The following is a 24,922-nucleotide window of genomic DNA, read 5'->3' as shown; positions in this document are numbered from 1 at the left end:
CGATTTCCTCTAGTTGCATTGAATATAATTTTGCACATTGAGTGTTCCACAAAGAAGTCCAATTACTTTAACCTGCTTGGCCTCTAATAAATTTATTTAATTTTAAAGAAGGTCATCAAGAGTTTAATTATGTGCAATTTTTAGTGCGCATGTTTGATTACTCTGTGACTAAAACAAGTCAAATATAGTCATTAAAATTCTCTGATGCACTTTCAATTACTTATAGGAATGTGGGGACTTGAGTCAAACTTTCAGCTTTAACTCTCTTGTTTGTGTTGCCGTGCCTAGATCAAACCATGATTATCTGCTCAGCTATTCCACCAAACCCTAAGTTTGAGAGATATCAAATAGGGCAATATGCGGACAAAATGTACGTAAATGCCCTGTATCTGGAGCACATATGTGGCCAAAGAAGGTTATATAATGTTGCCTGGACATAGTCTTTTTTTTGAGCACATTTACTGTGTATGGTTCCTGTACAGTAAACTACACATATTTCAGGTGTACAATTTGATGAATTTTGATAGATGTGTACACCCATGAAACCACCACAATCAAGATAGCTAACATTTCCATCACTCCCCAAGAGGTGCAAATTTTCAAATTCCCAATTTATCCCTTCCCACCCCCTTTACCCCCCAGTAACCATAAGTTTGTTCTGTATGTCTGTGAGTCTGCTTCTGTTCTGTAGATAAGTTCATCTGTCTCATTTTTTTATATTCCACGTATAAGTGATATTGTATGGTATCTTTCTTTCTCTTTCTGGCTTACTTCACTTAGAATGACGATCTCCAGGTCCATCCATGTTGCCTGGACATAGTCCTAATATTCATTCATTCATTCAGTCTTTATTTTTATTGTGTTTATTATACATTCATAGTGTACCAGGCATTATTTGGGACAGTCTGGATTCTTTGGTGAAAAAAAAAAGAAAAAGTCTTTCCTTTATGAAGTTTATATTTTAATAAGGCAGATAACCAATGAACAAAATAAATAAATATGTAAATATAATGTTCGATGGTGGCAAGAACTAAGGAAAAAAAGAGAAATCAACACCATGGCAGGAGGACAGGGAGTGTCAGGTACAATGGGGTGGTGCAGTGCAGGGTGGAGTAGCCTCAGTGAGAAGGTGATATTTAGAAGAAGAGTCACGGAGGTGAGGGGATGAGCCACATGAGTGTCTAGGGAAGAACATTTCATGCAGAGAAAAGAGTCACTGCAAAGTCCCTACGATGGAGGAGCACTGGCATGTGGAGGAAGCAACAAGGATGCTAGAGATGAATCCAGTGATGGTAGCTCACAAATTTTTTTTTATTTTTGGAAGTTTTTGCTAATTTAAAAAAAAATGCAACTTTTCAGAAATGTTATCTTCTGCTCAATGTAGATTCCACTACATTGGAATGGTAATTTAAAAATCCCCAAACAATAGGTTTAGAAATAAAGCAGGCACCCCCTCAAGTATAGTAACAAAATTGATAACAGAAGTAACAGAAAAGGCTTCCTTTGAGAGCTTACAGGACAGGCATCTCCTTTGCACTCTAAATGCACTGGGCCATTTCATTCTCACAAACTAATTCAGTGTAATTTATGGAGTCTGAGGAGCAATGTGGTAACTTCTCTGAACCTTAGTTTCCTCATTGCTAAGAGAGGATAACAACAGTGACCACCTCGTTTCTCTGCTTTGGTGCTTAAGTACTATAATACAGTTCCTGACACACAGTAGGTGCTACATCAGGTAGTCGTGCTGGTTGATACTAGTTCATCTTTAAGGCAGCAGCCACTGGTTTAAATGAGAAATAATTATGTTTTCTCAGAGAAGTGACAACACAGTTAAGTTACAAATTTATTGATGAACATTAACCAAATCATAGATCTTACCCTAAAGGAGCTTACTTATTTTTATCTAATTCTCCTAGAAGCATCAAGTTACGTTTTTCATAAATAGAGATGACTGCAGCCATTGGTTTAAATTAAGAAGTCATTATGATTTCTCAGAGAAGTGACAACATAGTTAAGTTACAAATTTGTTGGTGAATATTAGCCAGTCCATAAAACTGAGATATTTATTCATTCATTCCCTTGACAAAATATCACTGGACCTGGCATTGTCTTAGTCACGGGTGAAATAAAAAGTAAACACCGCTGATTTCATGCTTATAGATGTGAGGAGGAAATAGGCAGGGAGGATGATTATCTTTGCAACATAGGTTACTTTGTAAATAAGGATAAGCATGGGTTCCATGGGAGATGCTAAACGGGTCATCTAGGCCAGGCATGGGAGGGCCAGAGGTGGTCCCTTCTGTGAAGAAAGCTCATAGGTCAGGCGGTGTTGGGTAGGGGAATGGAGGCAGCGAGGAAGATGAAGGAGCCGCCTTAGAGGAACCTTACTAGAGTCCAGACACTGCAGGAAATTGCCAGTTCTTCTGTGTGGACCCTGAAGAGTTGGCAAATGAGGCAGAAAAGATAAGCAGGGGCCGGGTGGTAATAAGGAACACTGGACGGAAAACTCAGGGCTCTATCTGAGCAATATGGGGGTTCAGAAGGATTTTAAGCAAGAGGGTGACATGATCCAATTTGCATTTTAGAAGGATTACTATGATTTCAATGTAAAGAGTGGTCCAGAAGGGGCTGGAATTTGAGGCAGGGCAACCAGGGGTAGCTATAACTTCATGTTTAATGAGAGAAGAAACCGATTTCATTATGAATCTGTTATGCAGGGAAAGTTGTGTTTCTTTGTTACAACACGTTGTTCTTTGGGGAACTGGGAGGAGAGGATCAATAATAATCATACCAAAGAGGAAATATCAAACCGACCCATTTCGTTTTCAAAAGAATTTCTAGGTTGACTGATTTGTAACTTTCTGGGATCTCACCTCTATCAAGCTCAAAATCACTGCAGGTTTTTCTTTGTTTTTCATCTCAGGAGCCATTAGCGAAAAACAAAAATGTGAACGTGCAGTATTTCAGAATTCTTCCTCACCATTTCTCAGTCAAACATCCTGGATTTTTAGCATTCCCACTTAAACGCGAGTGATCTAGCACGCCGTCTAGCTCAAATGCCAGCTCGGACAAATAAACAACCAGGAGGAGATGGAGGAAAGGGAAACTCAGGTTTCAGCAAATTAACCATACCAGGAGAAAAAGCATTCAGTCAGGGTCATTCAAATGGAATCTCCATGCCGATCCCTTGTAATTGGGGGTTTGAAGCTTCCACAAACCACACTTCCGCATCCATAACTTCTGAGGTGATGTAGCTAAAAGCCCTTCCTTTCACCTAAATTACCCAGGCACTTGTAGTTATAATTTATTTTTTTCTCAGATTACTTCAAAGCTGTGTCTCAAAGCACTTTTTAAGCAACATTGTCCTTTGTCCAACCTTCTTCAGTTTGTTCTAGAATGACTTTCCCTCTCACTTTCCTCATGATGATTCTGGGCTATTGTATTAAAATAAATTATGCAAGAAATATGTGAATGCATCCTTATAAAATTTCCAAAGAATTCAATGTGGAAAGACTGAACTCAGATTTTTTAAAAAGCCCCTTTAATCATTTTCCTCTTTCTTCCTCTGCCTCCATGAGGAAACATGGATAGCAAGTATTTATCCAGATGTTTTCCTTTGCCCTCAATAACACACACACACACACACACACACACATTTATTCAACTGTTTGTTTATTTTTAGATATAAAATGTATGAGACAATGTAGAGCAGTGATTAAGAGACCAGACTTGGAGCCAGATTTGTCATCCATCAGTGGTGCACTTGTGGAAACTTCCTGTGTTTCAGTTTCTTCGTATATAAGATTAGGATGGTAACATTACATACCTCACTGGGTTGTTAAAGTAGCTATCTATATCAATTTAAAGCACTTAGAACAGTGCCTGATAGTAAACACTCAATGAATGTTCTTAAGTTTTTTAAATACACTAATATTTTCATATATACTTATTTCTCTATGACTTGCTTTCTAAGAACTATGTCTTGGATACCTTGTCCTCTCAGCACATAAGTTTTTTAATCTGCTGTGTAGTATCCCACGGTATGTGGGTACCATAATTAATTCAACCATTCCCCTATCGATAGACATTTAGCTTGTTACCCAATTGTTTTTTGTTTTGTTTTGTTTTCTTTCTTTTTGTTAATGTGAACACAGCTTCAATAAAAAATTTTATGTATATGAATGACTGTTTTTCTAGGGTGAATACCGATACGTGGCAAACCAGGGTAGGAGGATATGGGCACACTTTATTAGATTCTGCCAAATCGACCTCCAATTTCTATTTCCACATTGTATGAAAATAAAAATTTCACCAAATCCTTGGTGATACATGATCAATATTTAAAATAAGTGAACAATTTTTATTCCTTTCTGGAATGAATCTGTATCTCCCTAACTAATAGTGAAGTTGAACATCTTCTATGTGAGAACTTTATGAGAGAGAGCCAGTCATACAAAATCCTGGCAGATATGAACCAGGCACATACAATACAAAAAAGAACTCCAGTGTAACTCTGGGTATGAATGAGGGGGCAGGTCACTAAATCTTAAATGACCTCTTTAAAGGAAAAGTTACTCACATTGTTTTGCATGTTGAGACTGAGGCTTAGGGAATGAAACAACTTGCCCTAAGTCATAAAGATAGTAATCTTGGGGCCCAAGCCTCAGAGCCAGTGCTCCCCAGATCAGTTAAGTAAACGTTGGTTGAATGGGTGTTGGGCACTGTGCAGGGTCCCGGGGAGAAGCAGTCAATGGAGCACAGTCCCTGCCTTCAAGGACAGTGTCGACCAGAGCTGTGTTCTTCCTGCCCTTCACTAGATTGTCAGCAAGGGGGAAAGACCAAGTGACTCAGGCTAGAATCTGGAGAAGGATTTGGACAAGAGAGAAGCTAGAGGATATTTTAAAATCATAAGAAATAAGAGGGAGCAGAGGATGAGATGGGATGGTAAGTGGGGAATGACTATTAAGCAGTCTCCATGGTTCACTGGGTATGGGTGGAGGGGAGAGTTAATCATGCCCCCCGGATGCCTAGTTTGGGTGGCTACGTGGCTAGTGGTGGCTGGAACCAGAGGGGAGGGATGGAAAGACCCTTTGGAGGTTAGAGTCAGTTAGAGCATTTAAAGTAAGTAGCATTTTCTTTTGTGGAAGTACCTGAAAAATCTTAGTGTAAGCCACTAGTGAAAAATCCAAGGAATTTTCCATGGGTGTGCTTTTAATTGGAAAAGACATGTATTCGTAGAGCCGGAGAGATATTGGACAGTAAACCTGAAATAGCCCTTAAATTTTCACTCCTTCTGAAGGAAGGCATCTGTAATGTTGAATCTCTGTAATTAAACTAAGCCTTGTAGCTGTTATTAATGTTTATCATTCATGGTAAAGAGCAACATAACAGTCCCTCCTGCTTTACTCTTCACAAGAAATACATTTGACAGCTCTGGACCCAGACAACTTCTGCCTAGATTTGTTATGTTTCTCTCTTATGCTTTATATTAACTGGTAGAGCTTCCAGGATTTGAAAACAGATTAAATAATAAAGTGTGTCCTTTGAAGTGTTGGGTTGAATACTTGTAGGGACCTACTCTTGTCTGTATGGCACCGCTTAGAAAACTGTGGTTTCTGTGAGATTACCAGAGGAAGAGACTGAGGGTTAAAAGAATGATTCTGGTTGAGAGAATCCTGATGTTACTGCACACAATACAGGCTGACATCTAGGAAGCGGAGATAGGGTGATGTATGCCTTGCTTAGTGAAAGAAGATCTCCCAAAAACTTCCTAGAGGCTAAGCTTTTTTCCAGGTTGCAAAATCTTTCAAAGAACCTTCCAGTGTTAGTCCTGTCCCCATCACGTCATAACCCACCTGCCACAAAAATCAGTGGGAACTGTTTGAAGAATGGGCTTTGGTACTTGTCCTCAGGGATCTCAGCCAGTGTCCAGGTACGCAGCACTGGTTCCGCAATGTTGAAAAGCCTTACCTGAGTCTAGGTACTCCTTCTAAACTAGCTTTGCTATTTTAAGCCAGGTTTCATCATCCTTGGGATGGAGAAGATAATTCTCCATCAAGCTAGGTCTGTCTTTAGAGTGTTGGCAGAATTAGAGAGTGAGCAAAAATGACTCACGTGCCCTTGAACCTACTCTTCCAAACCTTTCTCTTACCTCTGATTTCTCCTTCCCTCCCCCTTATGCTTCCCTTTGGTGTTCAACAGACCCATCCTTCTTTGATAAGATTGCTCACCCTCATGTTCACTGAAATTCGAATTCTTCAAGGGCTACTGCAGAAACAAACATGTATTGAAGGGATATCATGTACCAGGCACTACTACACACTCTTCAGTCTTTGCAACATTTTCCTGTGTCTTAATCGGTGACCAGCTGTCTAGGTTTGCCCAGGGCTGAGGCATTTTCTGGGACTTTCAGTGCTCAAACCAGGACAGTGTCCATCTGGGAACTGAGACACAGAGGAGAGGTCATCTTCTGAATGTCACACTCTTTAGTGGTGATATGTTATGACTCAGCCCAGATCTTCCTCATCCCAGTCCCTGGCCTTTCTGCTCTGTCATGCTGACTGTGCTAAGGGTAGGTTTGATGATTTGATTAAGGAATCACACTAGATTTTGAGATGTATCTGTATGTTTAAGTGGAGCTGGAATAGTGGTGAGTATGTGGAGGGTGGTGGTTATCCCTACCTCCATAGCCCCTCCCTTATGCCAAACGAGACCTGGAAGCAAATATTGAGAATTGGCAATTTTGATATTCCTGCTTCTGAACATTTGAAGGAGTCTCCTTGAGGGTTTAGTGTCATGGAGTGTCATGGCTTGGGAGAGTGTGGGTGGGTCGAGCATGCATTTTAGAAGCACAAATCAGTGTGTATCATGACTGGAAAGACTTCCTGTCGTATCAGTTTACCAGGTGAAACCTACCACTCAAAAGTTAACAAACCAATTTAAAGACCTCATTCTCTAGGAATATTTTTCCACATAGCTCTGTTCTGGTTTCAGATCTCTAGCGTTCACATTTGTACTCCTGAAGATGACCCTGTGTGTACGTGTGTGTGCGCATATGTGTATATGTGTGTGCACGTGTGTATGTGTGTGTGTGTATGTATACTTACGAGTATATATGCACAGGTATATGTGTGTGTGTGTGAATCTATTCTAGCAACCATCAGGAATTTTTTCCCCTCCTTTTGGTGCCGGATCATCAAAGCTTGAGCAGAGTTACTATAAAGCATCACAACTGAGATGTCGTAGCTGTGTTTATTTCCAGTTTTAGTCTCCAGATGTGATTGGTGGGCTCAGATCAACCAAATGTTAGATCTGCAGTTTCCAGCACTGATTTTTTTCTCTAAAGCTTTTGCTCATTTTAAGTTTTCTGCCCCCTGGGCCGACAGCTAGTGCTCTGCATTCTCCACTTTCATAGTTCAGAAACTTTTATTTATGTAACTACTCTCACAGGATAAAAATATGTGTAATTTTATACACTTCTTTTTCCCCATTCCTCCTTGCTGTCTTGTAGTGTTTGGTTATTTGATGATTTTCCCTCTCAAGTCTGCTCACATTATGCATGCTCCTATCAAGTGAATCTCCGGCACATTCCTCCTTTCCTTAACAAAGTGTGACACTGTGGAGGGACTGAGAGAGCAGTTTTTCATGAATAAATAATAATTCTTTGTAATTAGCATATCAATTGTATGTATGGAAATGATTCTTCTAAATTACTTGACTGTGATTATAAGCAGTTGATTTACCTAAATAGTTTTAAACCTTCTTCCAACAAACTCCATACACTATTAATTTACTTAGTAAATACATTTTCTTTTGCTTCCTAGATAATATAAAGGAAACTTTTACCTATTCCTAAAGTAAATTGTATTTTGTTGCTGCTGTTTTTGTCTATAAGCACCTGAAGCCTTACAGTAGCAAGCTCACACAGGAAATAGTTCAACAAAGAGCTGACATTTGTTGGACCCATTTTAAGTGCCAGGCACTCTTCCAATTGCTTTTGTTTTTATTAAATGTAATGCCTATAATGATTCTATACAGTAGAATCATTACTCTGATACCCTCTTACACATGATAAAATTGAGATTCGGAGATGCTACGCATCTTGTCTGAGCTCACAAAGCTGATAAGTGAAGAAGCTCAAATTCAAACCCAGCAGTACTGGGTCCTTAGCCTAACAGAAAAAAAAAAATATGTGTGTGCGTGTGTGCATGTGGTTTATTCATTGACTAAGTATTTATTGAGCACACAGTAGATGCTGGGCACAGAGATAAACAAGATGCATCCTGCCCTTGGAGAGTCTAGTGACAGCAGAATGATTGTAAACTGATAAATTACAGTGCACTGAAATAGATGTTAGCATTTAGGCAGGAACAAAGTACTATGGGAGAGCATTAGCATATTTTTTTCAAAGGATAAATGTAATACTTTTTATACTTGCCACTTTACTTTGGCAAAAGAGAATACATTTAGAACAGAAAATTAACATGTTTGAGAAAAGGAAAGGATCAAAGAGTCATAAAGATTTTTTTCTGAATATATCCTGTAACTCGTGCAGAGATATTCCATTCTTAATTAAACACCTAATCAATATAGTTTTTTTCTTTAAATGACCACAAATTCTGACTGTAGGGCTACACCAAGGCAAAACAGTAAGACCTCCCTTACCTACCTACCCAGCCCCCTTTCCTGGAGTAACTCTCCAGGAGTGGAGAAACTCTTAAGGTGGCATTTACTATTTGGGGCAGTTACAGTCTGGAGCACTGTGTCCAAACACTAATCTGCACATCAGTGACTGGCTGGCTTTATCAGAGTTTTATAATGTCATATGTTCCTGGGTCATATTGCTGTGGGTCTTGGTATGGTAAATCTGGGATTCAGCCTAGGTCTCTATATTTTAAAGGTGCTTAAGTTGATTTCTGTGTACATCCATGTTTAAAAACAACTGGTCTAAAAATACCCATGCATAGGAAAGCCACTTATATGGTATTTACTTTCTCCTTATTATCTTGTTTAAGACTATGGGTTGGTAGGTAAAAGCCTGATATCTGGAAACAGACAGGTCTCAGTTATATTCTGTCTGTTCCACTGACTACCTAGGGGACCTGGGACAAATTTCTTAAGCTCTCCATTAACTTCCGTATAGAGTTGTTATGAGGATTAGATATAATGTACACAAAGCAGCTAGCATTGCCTTGTGCTTAATAAGTGCTCAATAAATGTTAGCATACACACATACAAATGTTAAGAGTACACACTCACACACATGTGTACAGACATGCACACTCTTAAAATAATATCAAAACACCTTAATTGAGTAAGAGCAAAACTATTATAAGAAAAAAATGCTCAGTCACCATTGCCTTTGTGGGAAAGGAGTAGGTCTGTATTTGGCTATGTTGGGCCTTTTCCAAGTTGAGAATAATAACCCATTAATGGTGAGCATGTAGCCTCCTGCTGCTGCTTCACTGTCCAACACATACCCTTTAGAGCTGGGAGTTAACAGATCTTACCCTTGTCGTTAGTTCCTGTCCTCTCACATCATGTAAAAACTGATCCACCATGGTCTGAATTATTTAATCTGGAAAAGCAGAATGAAGTTGTTAAAGGAGCAGTCATCAATAATAATGAGTTCTAATCCAGCCCTGCAATTAACCAGTATATAAAATGGACCAGATCACAGCCACTCTTGGTCTTTATTTCCTTGTGTATAAAGATGCAAGGAGATAAACAAAGTTGTCCCTAAGGACCTTCACAGGTATAATGTTCTGAGTTTCTGAGCTACTTAACTGCACTAAGTTATCATAACCCAATATCCTTGGTATCATTTATTCCCTGATAACATTATTTGGTCCTTAATCCAGAGGAATGACTGCTGTCATTTAGGAGCCTATGCATAAACCTGGCTCTAGATATTCATACAATAATAACTGAGAGGTAGAGCCAGCTCTTGGTTATCCAACAGTGTTTAAGCAACTTATCTATCAGTGAACTGGGTCAGGATTATGTCTGTGTAATCCTCATAGAGAAGGAGCCACAGTAAAGACCTAGGCAACAGCCATTTGGCAACTGATTGTGCACAGATAACAAGATTCCTTTTCAGGGCAGGCATTTCTTCCATCTGAGTTCTAGCCAAGGTCAAAATTTAGCAACTAGTTTCTCAATAGCAGGGGAGAGAGCACAGATCATGAGCAAATTCAGATATGCAGTGTAATCCAAAGTTCTCTCTTATTAGAGAGGATTTTTAATCAAGCAGGATGTTGAGCATACCAAGAAACAGCAGCCATTTTGATAACTCAATACATAGAAATAAAAAAAGATTGAAAGATCAGAATGCAGTCATGTTTAAAAGTTAGTTCATTTACCAGCTGCTGGTTTGCTAAACTTCATTCAAATTAACTTTAAAGCTTCCTGGAGCTTACTACTTCCTGCATGAATTTACTAATAAACAAGTATGTATCTGGTTATTAACTAAGCTAATTTTTCCCGGCTTCTTGAATGAAAATATATAGTCTTATATATTAACATTATAGAAGATTCATTTCTTATGGTTTTTTAAAATCATTTTAGTGTTTTTTTAGTTTGTATTTATGCATTTGGAAATGATAATAAGAACATTTGAACTCTCGTTTTCATATTGATTTCTCCGTGTATTTTTTAAAAAATTTAGCAGGGGAAAGAAATATTTTCAGGATGGGAATATCCATTCTTCCTTGTACATTTTAATTCATTTTGGTGAAGGCTCATGGCCAGACTAGGCACAACTGTGGGGTAATATTTCTCTTTAGGGGCTTTTGTCTTTTAGGACCACTTCTCTTTGCTCTAAGTATTTCCTGGATGCCCTGTATACCCCCCATGCCTTCTTCACCACCCTTCTCCTCCTTAATGACATCCAGCTTTTACCAGATGTCTCTTGGAAAGCCTTGTTAAATTAACCCATGCTAATGACTGCCTCAGATTGCAGCAGGTACAACAGAACTCTTAAAGCAAGATGATGAAATCTAAAAGTATAGAATTTCTTTTAGAAAATACAGAATTTCAGGTTTATTAATGGAGATGGGGATTTCACTTTAAAATTGGAAGTCTTCTTAGGTCTCCTCAAATCACATAAGGGCCACATTTTCATCCTATGTGGAAAGCTGGTGCTACAGGTTTCCGCGACTGCTTCAGCTGAGTTCATTGTTATCAAGGACAATTCCTGAATCAGGAGGGTTTTTCAAATATAAATACATATTTATATTATATATATTTTGTATTATTTATATTTTATATTATTTATATATATATATCTGTGATAGAAACAGCTGAACTATTTACAAAAAACTATTACATTTCAAAACATGTTTTAAATATTTAGCTTGATATAAGGCATATTTTCCTTAAGAGTGAGAAACAGACCAAGTTAAAAGTAGGAATAAATGATAAACTTTCAGGGCTAAAGGAATACCTACTGGCAAGTGTTTGTACATGAAAATGTATACCCTAACTGAGCAGAAAGCTTGGCTTTAGTTTAAGCATGGAACAAGGATTCCATGGTAGAGTCTTCTGCTCTTTTGTTCTTACCTTAAAAGGGAAAGAAAGGAAAGAAAACTGCCTTCTTCTTATTAAAAATTCCTACCGAAGGACTAAAAGCATTACAGAGATAAACTGTAGGTTAAGAAGACAAACATAGGCCCTCAAAAGTATTTGTAAAGTAGGCAAAGCCAGTGGAAAGAAGAGCTACACAGAACAATCCTTGAGATGAGAATTAAGGTATTTTTCTGAAAATAGTTAAAAAATCAAAGTTGAGTGTTTGAAATGATACATTGTACAAACATGTTTATATTTCTTCAAATCTCTAGGAGTTACCTTTTAGTCTCTATTATACTGCTTAATCATCGAATTTGTGTTGTTTTCAACACAGGATTGTTAGTAGTAGAAATGAGGAAAGCATGACCAGATCCCATGTGGGTTCTGTGCCCTGATGGGCAAGACAGAGTGACAGGTAGAGTCAGACCAGGAGACCCATTAACTCTGCTGAGCCCAGAAGAATCTGAGTCGTGGTCTAAACCAAAGATAGAACATTGAGGCAGAAATTCTGGATTCAAAGACTGCGCAGTCTGCTTTTTATAAACTGCTAACTGTGAGGGGATGGGAGAGGTAACCCTGCAGGGCCGAGTATGCCCCACCAGCCATATTTCTCTCAGCCATTCCCTGTGGTGAGAGCCTCTTGGTCCTGGGTATTAGTACCACAGCCCTCCTGTGGCAACTCTAAATTGCAGGCAGAGTGCCTAATCTGGGATAATGGGCCTCTAAAGGTCTGGCCTAGAATTTCCAACCCTAATAAATGAAAGCAAATAGAACAAAAGCCAAAAAGATGTCTGGAGACTAATCATCTGGCCCGGAAAATGGGTGAACCATTGTTATTAAAACATACAAATGTGTAAGTTTTAATATTAGGAAAGAAATTAGAGAAGGGTGTGAATGAGCAAATCACCCAGAATTAAAGGAGAATTCTGTACATTAACAATTCATCTTGGGGCAAATTACAAAGAAATTGCCAGGACACTGAAAACAGAGTTTACATGGTATGAAGTTGTCAAAGTTTCCCATCTCCATGTTTCGGAACAACTTAGTAGAATGTAACTAGTGGAATAAATGCTCAGTAAACATCTGTTGAGTGACCAAGTCAATGATTGAGTAAATAATTAAAGGAATGAGTTAATCAATGAATAAGCATATTTTCTTAGGCTTCAGCCACAGATAAAAATGCACTCGGCTCATCAGCTATTTATAACCCCTTGGTCTCTACTTAACCCAGACTTGGCAAACGAGTCGTTATATAAGTTGCCTCTTGGGCTCTCTGTAGTCATTTCTGAAACCCCTAGTATCTGCCTGGTTTTCAGACAGATGACTGAAGGCCACTGATGACTGTCTCATTGCAAAATTCAAAGTTGTTTTTTTTTTTCTTTCCTTCTCAATCCACACCCACCTTGCTGAAGCAAATGATAGAAAGAATGTAACACCAGTTCTTAAGTCTCCAAATCTGTATAATAGTCACTAATGAATCTCAAGATATAATTTAAGCATGCTTGAAATGCAAATTATTTTTTGTAACTCAATATAATATTCATTTTAGTCTCCCTTCTGCTTGGATTGTGAAAATGTAATCGCAACCAGTTTCAGGCGGCCTTCTCTGCCACTTTAGTGGCACTCTCCGTGTTCTGGCTGTGTTTAAGCCTGTCTCAGTCCTCTGTCACATCACATACACCTTTCTTCTCTGGGCTTTACCCAGGAAGCAAGTCAAAAGGCCTTTGCACTTGGATCCTATAAAACAGGGGTTATGTCATCCGCCCTGTGCATCAGCTGAGAGGGATGGACTATCTCCTTTTCTCAAGGTTCTATAATGTCTGATTACAAGTTTCTTCTGTTTTGCTTCTCCCTAGTCCCAACTTGAGAAGGTTTGGAGAAGCCTCTTGGAGTTTACTTGTAGTAAACATAGTTTCCCCAACTATTATCTATGCCATGATGTTCAAAAAAGTATTTTGAAACTCAGAAACCAAGAATTAATTTAGTTTTTTGCTTTTTCTTATATCTGTTTTATAGGTATATGTGCATATCCGACTATATCCTTAGTAAATTTCTCCAAAAGTAGAAGCCTTCATTTATAAAGGATTTAGTCAATGCATAACAATAGTGCTCTCCGGAAAAATGGTACCAGTTTTTGTTACATTATTAGTGGCATATGAGAATCCCTTTTCCCTATAGTCTTGTCAATACACCATATTTAAAAATACATCTTTACCATTTTAAAATTAAAAGTGAAATTTTTTTCATCTGTATGTCTCTGATTACTAGGAAGCTTGGATATATTTTCGTAGGTTTATTGGCCATTTTAAAAAAATTATTTGTCTGTGAGTTCACTTGCCCATGTTGCTTAAATCTTTATTGACTTGTAAGAGCTCTTCATTCGAAGACTATTAACAGATTGACTGTCATATATTTAAAATACTTTTTTCTGTTTGTTATTTGACCTTTTTATGGTGTGTGAGATACAGAAACTTACAATTTTTAAATCTGACTGGGGTGGGGAGTGGTTTCCTGGCATTTTTTCTAAGAATTGTTTTTGCATCACAAGATGATGAACATTGACTTCATTTTAATTGTTTCATGGTTTTATTTTTACATTTAAATTTTTAATCAGCGTGTTATATTTGGCATAGACTATGAGATTGGGATCCACATTATTTTGTATCATTTAATTATCTGTTCCAGCATCATTATTTAACAATCCTTTTCTCCTTTGGTCTAAATTCCACATTTATCATATAATAAAGTTTTAAATATGATGGATCTGCCTCTGGACTCTGTTCTGTTCTACTATCTCTTACTACACCAGTAAGACACTGCTTTAATCAGTGTAGATTCTTAATAAACGTTCATATCTGATAGGAAAAGTCACCCTTTATTGCTCTTTTTAAATTTTTTTCTGAAGTTTTCTGACTAAAGCATTCACTCTGCCAGATGAGATTTGAACATTTCCTTCTAAGTGGTAGTGTTATCTTTTAGGTCTTCATTGTTTCTCACCCTCCTAACTTGAACCTCCATTCAATCCATCCTGTACCCGCCCTAGTGCAGCCTAACTTGCTTATGGTTCAACTCCAGATGTAACAAATAATAACAACAATGGCAGTAAATCCCATTTGCCATTATCTTGTTGACATTTCAAACTGGGATTGTACTGTGATCCTAAGGTCACACTGGACTCTCAAAAGAACAAGAAAGCTCTCCCTTTAAGAGACACCACTGTCTTTTCAGAGTGTGGAAGGAGAGCACCATGAGAAGGCTGTGGAACTACTCAAGGCTGCTAAGGACAGCGTCAAGCTGGTGGTCCGGTACACCCCGAAAGTCCTGGAAGAAATGGAGGCTCGCTTTGAAAAGCTACGGACAGCCCGGCGTCGGCAGCAGCAGCAATTGCTAATCCAGCAGCAGCAACAGCAGCAGCAGCAACAGACACAGCAAAACCACATGTCGTAGGTAAGGAGTGCCGCCTTCTTACAAGGAGAGTCCCCTGCACGTGCAAGTCTGTTTTGGATTTTTTTTAAAACATAGTTTCTTTGACAGCTGGAACATAATCATTAGATTTAATAATCCAAACAAAATCAATCAGGTATTTTACATAAAAGAACAATGACCTCAGAAAATTTAAACAAGACAGTTGCTTACTTTATGTGTCATTCAGCCATATTCCTTTCAAATATAAGATGGTTTAGAAAACAAGATACTTTGGGAGGGCCAGGTACAGACTATACGATGCTTTTATATAAATTACGAAAATACAGCATCCATGCGAACCCAGATTGTCAGACGCGTGGCTACATGGCAGGTGCGGGCTGGATTCCTGCCCAGTTGCCTTTGCACAGTGTACAGACTAAGCAACCATACAGTGCTGATCCTGGAATGATCCCCTTTAGAATACTGAAACAGAGTTTACTAGAAAACCACTCCATTGAAAAGAATGAAGTAGAGACCTGCCAGTGTTTATGTGCTGAGAGATTTTGAAATTCTCTTTGAGTGCTCACTTAAAATGTGTCTTAAGATGTACCTACCTTTTTCTAAATTCCACTTTGTGACAATGAATGCTAAGTCAGGTTTTGCTACATATTTTTAAGAAAATTAAAAAAAATTCTCGGAAAAATATTAAACATCGCCATCTTTGAAGTTCTTGCTATGTGCTAGGTCCTTCTCACATGGTATCCCTAACCCTCAAAAAACCCTTCATAGTAAGTATCATTAAAACACCACTTTTTAGATGAATGGTATGAAACTGCAATAGCTTCAGTGGATCCCCCAAAACCACTCTGACAAGTAGCATAGAATTATTTTTCGTTCTTACTCTACCAAACAGAACGTCAGAAATTACATCTTCTTTGCTATTTTTTGGAAGAGACAGTTCATATCCTTAGATACTATGATGTCTGCAAATGTGTATTTGAAATGAGGTTCAGATGCTCTTCGGAAGATAACAACGGGTGATGGTAGTTTAAACTCATTCAGTATCAGTTTACTACTTGCACAAGCAGAAACAGTGGCTGTGAGAAGAGATTTTCAAATTTTTGTGGCACTCATGAAAAGGAGAAGTAAAAGAGTTTGGGATTTGTCCCCCAAGAGGCCTGGGAATTCAACTATCTACTTGTCTTTTATAACCTGCTGGTTTTATTATATATAGCATAGTTTGGTGTCTTTATATGAAATTACATTTCATTCTAAAAACTACATTTATTCAGCAGTAAATATTTATTTCTGACTTTGATGGGCCCGGCACTGTTCAGTGGTCTGTAGAAACAGCATGAACCAAGCAAAGTCCTTGTTCTCATGGTGCTTACCTTCTGGTTGGAGGAGATAGTTAATTAACAAGTAGATAAGAATATCCTATTGAGATCAATACTTTGCAGAGTTAATATAGGGTGCTTTTTTTTTTTAAATATAGGGCGCTTTGATAGAGACTGGCGAGGTGATGACTTTCGATGAGGTGATCAGGGGAGACCTCTCAAAAGAGGTGACATTTAAGCTAGATTGAATGACAGGGAAAAGCTATGAAACAAGCATAAGAAGAGGAGGAAACAGACAGTCGAGTAGCTCTAAGGCAGATGTGAGCTATTTGATGTTTGAGGCATAGAAAGCCGAGGTGGTTAGGGAATAAAGAGTGAGAAGGGCAGTGAGACAGATGGGAGCCAGAGCACAGAGAGCTTTTTAAAGCACTGAGGGAAGTTAGATTTTATTGCGGTGGAAACCATCGAAGGTTTTTAAGCAAAGGGGTGGCATGATATGATTTATCTATATAAAAGAACCACTCTGGCTGCTGTGGGGAGAATAGATTATTGAGGGTAAATGTGAAAAGAGACCCATTAGGAGGCTATTATATAGTCATCCAGGCAAGAGATATGGTGGCTTGGACTGGGATGATGGAATGATTTGGATGCATGTGGACAAGTCATTTTTTCCTTGTCTTTCTCCTCTCTTATCTATCCCAAATGTAAAGGCCCTTTACATTTGTACTTTCAGAATCCTTTCAAAGGTCTTTTTCTAATAATAACAATCTACTATTCTTTAGTCAGACATTGACACTCTTTTCATTAACTCATTTTTTTTTATCCATTCTCAATAACACAGTCTTGAACCAATTCTCCTATTTGCTTTACCACACTGGCCCATGGTAAAATTGTTGTAAAAGTGTTCTGAAAGAAATATGCTGCCATTTAGACTTCTGAGGTCTTACTGTAAGCTTCCAACATTATGCTCATTCAGTCATCATTGGAAGTATACAACTTGGTCATAAATAATTTGCTGGGCTCAACTCCATTTCTCTGTTCCATCAGTCTTCATTAAATCACTTGAGAATTTCCTACTATCTCATTACCGAAGACTAACATTTTAAATAAAAGACATTTAAAACCCCCATGTTTTTTTCTTACACAGGATATAGTTAAGCTCTGTTTAAGTGAACACAAAATGTATATGTATGCCTGCCAAGAGAGCACTTGCAATACCCAGGATCATGGCCCCATGAGATGAAACTGTAGTGACCATTTCAAGTATAAGCAAAGTACAACCAAGTCATGACATCCATGGATTTTATGGTGTATTCAGTCAAAGAGACCTACATTAGCTCTTGTTCAACTTTTAATTAATTAGATTTTTCAGGATTAAATGGGATTTGTTACACTTGCTGACTCATACTATGGTTGCTTTGGAGAGGAGATTTGAAGCTATTTACTTTATTCTTCAACTCTGGGTATTCTTTATATTTTCCAACTCTTTGCTAAAAATTTCACTCTGTGCATCTATATTCCTCTTGAGTTCTCTAAACATCTTCGCCATCATTACTCTAAACTCTTTCTTGGATAAATTGCCTATCTCCTCATCACTTATTTCTCCTTCTGGGATTTTATCTTGTGCCTTGGCCTGGAAGATATTCCTCTGCCACCTCAAATTGTCTATCTTTCTATTTGTATTTTTAGGTAGGTTAGTTACGTTTCTTGACCTTGGAGAGGTGGCCCTCTGTGGGAGATGTCCTATGCGTCCCAGCAGTACACTCCTCTTGTCACTCAAGGGCCAGGGTCCAGCTGGTCCCAGTGTAGAGTCTGGCTTGTGTTTATGGATTCCTTCCATAGGCTTTAGGATTGTTGTTTTCTTCTTTCTGGTACCTGCCCCCTCGTGGATGAGGCTGGGCTAGAGGCTTATGAAGGTTTCCTGGCAGGAGGAGTTGGTGCCTGCCCACTGCGGGGTGAAGCTTCGTTCTGGACCTCTGGTGGGTAGGGCCATGTCTAGAGGCATTTGTGGCTTGGGAGGTCTGCTGATGGGTGGGGCTGTGTTTCCACCCAGTACGTTGTTTGGCCTGAGGCATCCCAGCCTTGAGCCTATAGGCTGTTGGGTGGGGCTGGGTCTGGGTGCTAATGATCCAATCAAGATGTCAGCCTCCAGGGAAGCTCATGTAGATGAACACTCCCGGAATGTCCGCCACCAGTTTTTATGTCCCCTGGGTGAGCTGCAGCTGCCCCCTACCTTCCCAGGAGACCTCCCAAAACTAGCAGGCAGGCCTGGCCCAAGTTCCTATGCAAACACTGCCTCTGCCCTTGGACCTGGTACACGCGAGATTCTATGTATGATTCCCAAGAAAGTGAAGTGTTTGTTTCCCCCCAGTCCCTTGGGGCTCCTGGAGTTAAGCCCCACTGGCCTTCAAAACCAGATGGCCTGGGGTTTCCTCCTCCTCCCAACGTCAGAACCCCCGGCTGGGGAGCCTGCCATGGGGCTCAGAACTCTCACTCCTGTGGGAGGGCCTCTGAGACTTAATTCTTCAGTTTGTGGGCGGTATGAGGCCCAATTATATGGTGAGCACGCTCCTCCTACTGTCCCACTGTAGTTCCTTCTTCATGTCTAAGCTGAAGAAAATATGTTTCGCTGGGTTCCAGTCTTGTTTTTCCAGTGGTTGTTAGCAGTCAGTTGTGGTTTTGTTGTAGTTGCGAGGAGAGGCGAGCTCTTGGTCCTACTGCTCTGCCATCTTGACTGGGAAAAAATCTGAAGCTATTTACTTTAAACAGATCTCTGATTTCTTTTTTTTTTAAGTTTGACAAGTCAAGCAAAGACCAGGTAAAGCAAAAATGCTTGTCAGATATTGTCTTATTGTTTATCACATGAAATATAATGTCTGTTCTCTAAATTAGAAATAATATTTTGTATCTGAGATGGTAGAGGTTATGAAGTAATGCACAATGGTCAGTTGCACATACAGATGGAAAATAGGTTGAATGCAAGTAACGTGTGGACAATGCATCTTACGCCTACTCCTTTAAACTCTACTGAAGTAAATCTCAGTTGTCTTTTCCCCTAACTTCCATGCTTATTAATCATGAAGAATAGATTACATTTTCTAAAAGGCAGTAAATATGATCACTATATATTATATTACAGAAACCTAAGCAGAGGATATGAATATAGGTTTTTTTTAATGCTATAGCCACTTTTTTTGAAAGTGTTATGTTTATTCAGCTTTAAGGATTTCTTTCTGTTCTTTTTTTTTCAAGAAGTGTAGTTGATTTAGAATATTAGTTTCAAGCATACAACATAGTGATTCGACACTTATATACATTATAAACTGATTATCACAAGTCTAGTTACCACCTGTCACTATACAAAGTTCTTACAGCATTATTGACTCTCTTCCCTATGCTGTACATTACATCCCCTTGACTTATTTATTTTATAACTGGAAGTTTGTACCTCTTAATCCTCTTCACCTAATTTGCCCAAATAAGCCCCCACCCTATAAGCATCTCATTTTTTAAAGTATGACTTTATATAAATCCATATTTCACTCAGATTCCCAAAGAATAAAAGTAAGAAGGAAGAGGGATGTGTTTTGAGATGTCAGCAATCTGAAGAAGTTGAAACTTAAAGTTTGTTTAATTTCTCTGACCTCCTATTGGTGGATCCAGGGTGAAGAATTCATTTACATTCAAATACAGGCTGGATCTTAGCAGGTTTATGGAAGCAGCTGGCCTTTGCCGGTAGCCTCACTGACTTTCTTTTTTCTCCTCTTCAGGCCCTCATTTCCCTTATTTTGTCCATTACTTACTGTTCTGTACCTTTCACTAACACTGCCACAACCAGGGGCCTAATGACCTGAACCAGGGAACCTGCCAGCCCATTTACTGAGAGCTCCTAAAGGATGACTCTGATAAAACTGAATTCAAGAACTCCAGAGTATCAAGCAGAAAACTGAACCAGAAATAATAATCATAATACTGGATAAAATTTATTGAGCAATTAGGATGTGCCAGGAACTCTTCTAAGTGCTTCACATATATTAAATTTCTTAATCTTTACAATAATCCTATGAGTATTAGGTACTGTTTTTAATCTCATTTTTAAGAAGAAACTGAGTTATGTAGGATTTTTTTAAAGTCTACTCATTTCATAGCTAGCAAGTGATAGCGCCATGATACAAACCCAGAGGTGTGGGCTTCAAAGCATCTTCCCCTTAACCGTCCTTCCTCATAGATATGTTCACATGAGCTTTCCAGGAATTCAGTCTCTGCTTAGAGTTGGTGCTAACCCTTACCATGGACCTCCCAGCACCCCATGCTTCAGAATATTTCATCATCGCAGCTCTCCCACTGCTGCTCTAAAAAATTACAATTGTAGCGGCTTAAAAGAATTCAAATTAATTTTCTTGTAATATTGTAGGACCGAAGTCCAAGACAGTCTCACTAGGCTTTCGAAGGCTCTAGGAAAGATTCATTTCCTTGCCTTTTTCAGTTTCTAGGGACCGCCTGCATTCCTTGCCTCCTGGTTCCATTCTCCATCCTCAAAACCAGCAATGGTGGTCAAGCCCTCACAGTGCACTGCTCTGATCTCTGTTTCCATCATCACATCTCCTTCCCTGACTGCTTCTTTCTCATTCTTCCACTTTTAATTACATTGGACCCACCTGGACAGTCCAGGATCCTCTCCATATCAGCTGTTTAGCAACCTTAATTCCATCTACAACCTTAATTTCCCTTTACCATGGAATCTAACATAGTCACAGGTTCCAGGGATTAGAACAAGGACATGTTGTGGGAGGGGAGCATTACTTCTGTCTACCACAATGACTCATTTAGAAATTAGCAAAGCAATTTGATCAACAAATTTAAACTAATGTGGAAAAAAAAATTATTAATCTGTTGAATTATAAGTCATGGGAATGAGGGGAATAATGAGAACATTTGGAGCCAGTGCTTCTTCCCAGTGGGTATTTCAATCCCGCACGCTTTGGATGCCTGGTGCTCTCAGCTGCTGGCATATCCCGCAGGCCTACTCCTCCTCTGGATGGATGAAGAGATTGAGACTCTTTCTGAAATTCACCTGCTCTGAGTCCCATTCCCATGTAACTATATGGTGCATTAATTTATTAAAATTCAATCACTTGGTAGCTAACGGACTTGAAGGAAGTTATTCAATATACGACTCAGTCAGATGATCTGTTACGGAGATTCAATAAGAAAAAATATGTAAAACTCTTAACAAAATATGTGGCAATTAGTGAACACTCAATAGTAACAGCAGCATAGTAGAGTAGTAACGACAGATGATACTTCTATGCAGTATCCTGTCAGGTGACCCCTGAAGAAGGACAATGACTTCATGTATGACTTTCAGCTCCACTCTGCAGGCCCAAGGTGCTTTTAGGCAAATCTTCAGAAGGCTTGGTGACTGGGGAGTGTGGATGCAGAGGTGGTAGATTGCAAACCTATTCCCCTCCCCCCATTTTCATGCCAGCTGGAACAATTTGTTAAATAAAATGTTTTTGTATATGGTGCTCGGCATTCATTGAAATAAAAACATCTGCAGCTTTAAAAACAAAGAGCGAAAGCTGTTCTTTCTGAAAGAAATGACTCTATAATGGTGGAAGAGTGACAGGTCTGGGGGAGTGTTTGGGGAGACTGCTCCCCCAAATCTGACCGTACAGGGCAGCTGCCTACTCTGTTCTGCTCCATGTCAGGCTGACCTCATGGGAGAGGAAATGAGCCTACCATCTGCTTCACGGAAGGGATATTGGTGCTTCCAGCCTATCAAAGAGAGGCTTTGCTTACATGTACCTCAACAAGAGCGCTACCGGTCATCCGAAGAGTCATACTGTAAAGGTTTTCTCTCCTTTGACTCCACGAAGAAAAACAGAGTCATCTGGAATTGGGAGGAAGAAATGTCTTACATTTAAAATGTTTCCAAACTGGTGTTTTTTTATTTAATTTTAGGGAATAACTGTGTCTTTCCCATCCTCATTTGATAATTACTTCCTTTGCAAATATCGAACAATTTTTTCACATGTGGAAGACTGCATGAATGATAAAGACCAAAATAAACCTTGCTGTTCTCACATAGCACATGCTCCTTTGATATTTTTAGCACATTGTAGTTGACAAATGAATACTAATCACCGATTTCTCTTCGCTCTTCTCCGCCTTCCAGGTCCTTGAAGAAAAGCTACTTGATCAAACATCCAATAGTCACAAATTTGAAACCGTGCTTCAGAATCCCAGCACATAGTAAAGGAAAAGACAACACTGATAATTATACCTGTCAAGAAACTGTGAACATGTGGTGTATAAAATCTTTGCCAAGGCAACTCGACACCTTCTTTCTCTGGGGCTAAACCCCCCACCGTTCACCAGCTCTTTACGCACACAGACCTTCCATTCGCTGCAGTGGGAATTCTCAGTGTGTAAAGGGAGAGGTTTTCCAGTCTGCAGACTGAAACAGTATAAGAAGAATAAAGTCCATGACTTTCACATAAATCACCAGGGCCAGGGTTAAGTGAATCTTGGGTCTATAGCTTTTACAGAGATTAATGGATCCCTCATTAGGCAATAGTTCAAACTGCATCAGTTCAAGGTTGTCGCCACTTAAAAGAAACCTACACACTACCCCTCACCCTGACCTGTTCCACATCCATATTGCTGAGTTGTCTGAATTAGAATTTGAGTTAATTGCAAATTCAACCTCTGTTCCCCTCTTGAAAACGGCAAGTTGTTACACTATATTTATACTCGCTTCAGTTTCCAGAAGCAGTTGGTTTTTTATTTTCTGTTTCCATGAATTTTATTATGCATGAACAGAGTGGGGCAATTTCAGCTCAACTTTTAGTTGGTTAGAAGCAAGAATAGAGAACTCTGGTACTGTTTTTTTTTTTTATTATTTAAGTCTTACTCATATCTATTCTTATTAATTCTAACAGAATGTAATCTTTATTTATTCCACAAAATGTATATTATCAGAGTTTGGTAACAAACTTAGGTCTTTTTTTTAACCAAGTGTTAGGAATCTGGAAAGGGAATACAATGAAAGGACCTAGCTTCATGAATTCATCCTCATATTTATATATAACCCTGCTCTCGATATTTTTAGTTGAGTTTTATATTTTTGATTGATAAACTCTAGAGAATTCTAAACTCTTTTTACCTACACTGATGTGCTGTCATAGAAGTTAAATTTTGATATTTTAAAGCTGAGGGCTTTACAAAACTAAATTATATGTGTGTGTATATATATATATATATATATATATATATACACACACACACACAAATATATGTCATTCAAAGTTTAGGTCAGTTTTCCCAAATATACACTGGATATTTTTGGCAATCTAAGATCAAAAATATTATCCCTCTTAAAATTAGGCATACGGAAACCAGTGATATTAATATTGTGAATGAAGAGATGCTGCTGCTTCTAGGGTAAAACTATACCTACTTCATTACACATATTTCACATAGGTAAATAGACAATGAGACATCATCTTTCAGAAGAGTATCATTTCCTGGAAAATTATCTGTTAGAGTTGCTGATACTGTTTATAACTTTTGACTTATGGCTAATCTAGGAGCATAAATCTGATTTTACTTTATGGAATTAACAGGCAGTAATAATTATTTGGGCACTTAAATACCTTAACCACACAAGTGTACCTGAAAAAAAAAATAAATGTCCAGTTGAAACATTCTAGATAGATCATTAAAACTGAGGCAAATATTTGAACAATCCCTTTTCTCAAAGCCAGAAATTGGTTCCCCAAGATACAATAAACTTCCCATTTCAGATGGGTCCCCAAATTAGCAATTTATGAAGCTCAGTTTAGGACTTGTTTTCTTGGGAATAAAATAAGCGACCCCGCGCATTTCCTTTTGCCCTGTCAGGTGGTATTATTGTCAATACCAAGTTCTGCCTAGTCTTCATAGCCCCTCACCCAGCGTAGGACGAACAGCAAGGAGCCAAGGAGGTACGCCAATCCCAGCAGCGTCCTGCTGTGGTAACAGATTCCCATCCTTGAATACATACCATTTTTTACTCATGAGAACTTGTGGGAGAGGGCTCTGAATGTTATGTAAAAATAGGTTTACAAAAGAGATAAGCATGACTAAAAGGAATGAATGGACAATATGTGAGTATTATTCAGTTTCTAAGAGGTAGTTCTCATTTTTATAAGAAAAATTTAATAAAACATATATTTTAGTTATCATGTAACAGAAAAATATTAAAGCTATTCAGGCTATGCCACAGATTCTCATAAAGGGAAATCATGGCACCCTTGTAATGAGAAAATGGTCTTTTCAACACATCTCAATACATTGTATAAATTTGAAGCTTAAGGTATATTTTCATTTAGCCATTAAGTGGTTGCTTAATACTAAATTATATGTTTTCACGTCAATATAAATATTGTCATGGTTTTAAAGAAGCAACTATCAGATGCGCAGATACAATACATTTGTGTTTTCTAGATGTCTGTATTTTGTGCTTCATCTGCATAATGTTAAGTGATAATAAATGTATGCCCAGTTGTTTGTCCAAGTGAAGGGGCAGTCCATCACACCTAAGGCATCTAAGGACAGATTACATGTCACGC

General features: G+C 38.6%; 1 protein-coding gene across 1 annotated transcript in view; it reads left to right on the top strand.

Annotated features, from left to right (window-relative positions):
* The window catches only part of LIN7A (lin-7 homolog A, crumbs cell polarity complex component), a 206,346-nt gene extending 183,735 nt beyond the window's left edge, over nt 1-22,611 (top strand). The window contains exons 14-15 of the mRNA XM_031463079.2: nt 14,794-15,012; nt 22,486-22,611. Coding sequence (XP_031318939.1) covers nt 14,794-15,012 — 219 coding nt within the window. The 3' untranslated portion in view covers nt 22,486-22,611. The remainder of the gene's footprint in view (nt 1-14,793; nt 15,013-22,485) is intronic.
* The last annotated feature ends 2,311 nt before the right edge of the window (nt 22,612-24,922 follow it).

Source organism: Camelus dromedarius, chromosome 11 (assembly GCF_036321535.1).
Source record: "Camelus dromedarius isolate mCamDro1 chromosome 11, mCamDro1.pat, whole genome shotgun sequence".
NCBI lineage: Eukaryota > Metazoa > Chordata > Mammalia > Artiodactyla > Camelidae > Camelus > Camelus dromedarius.
This window is presented reverse-complemented; position numbering and strand designations above follow the sequence as displayed.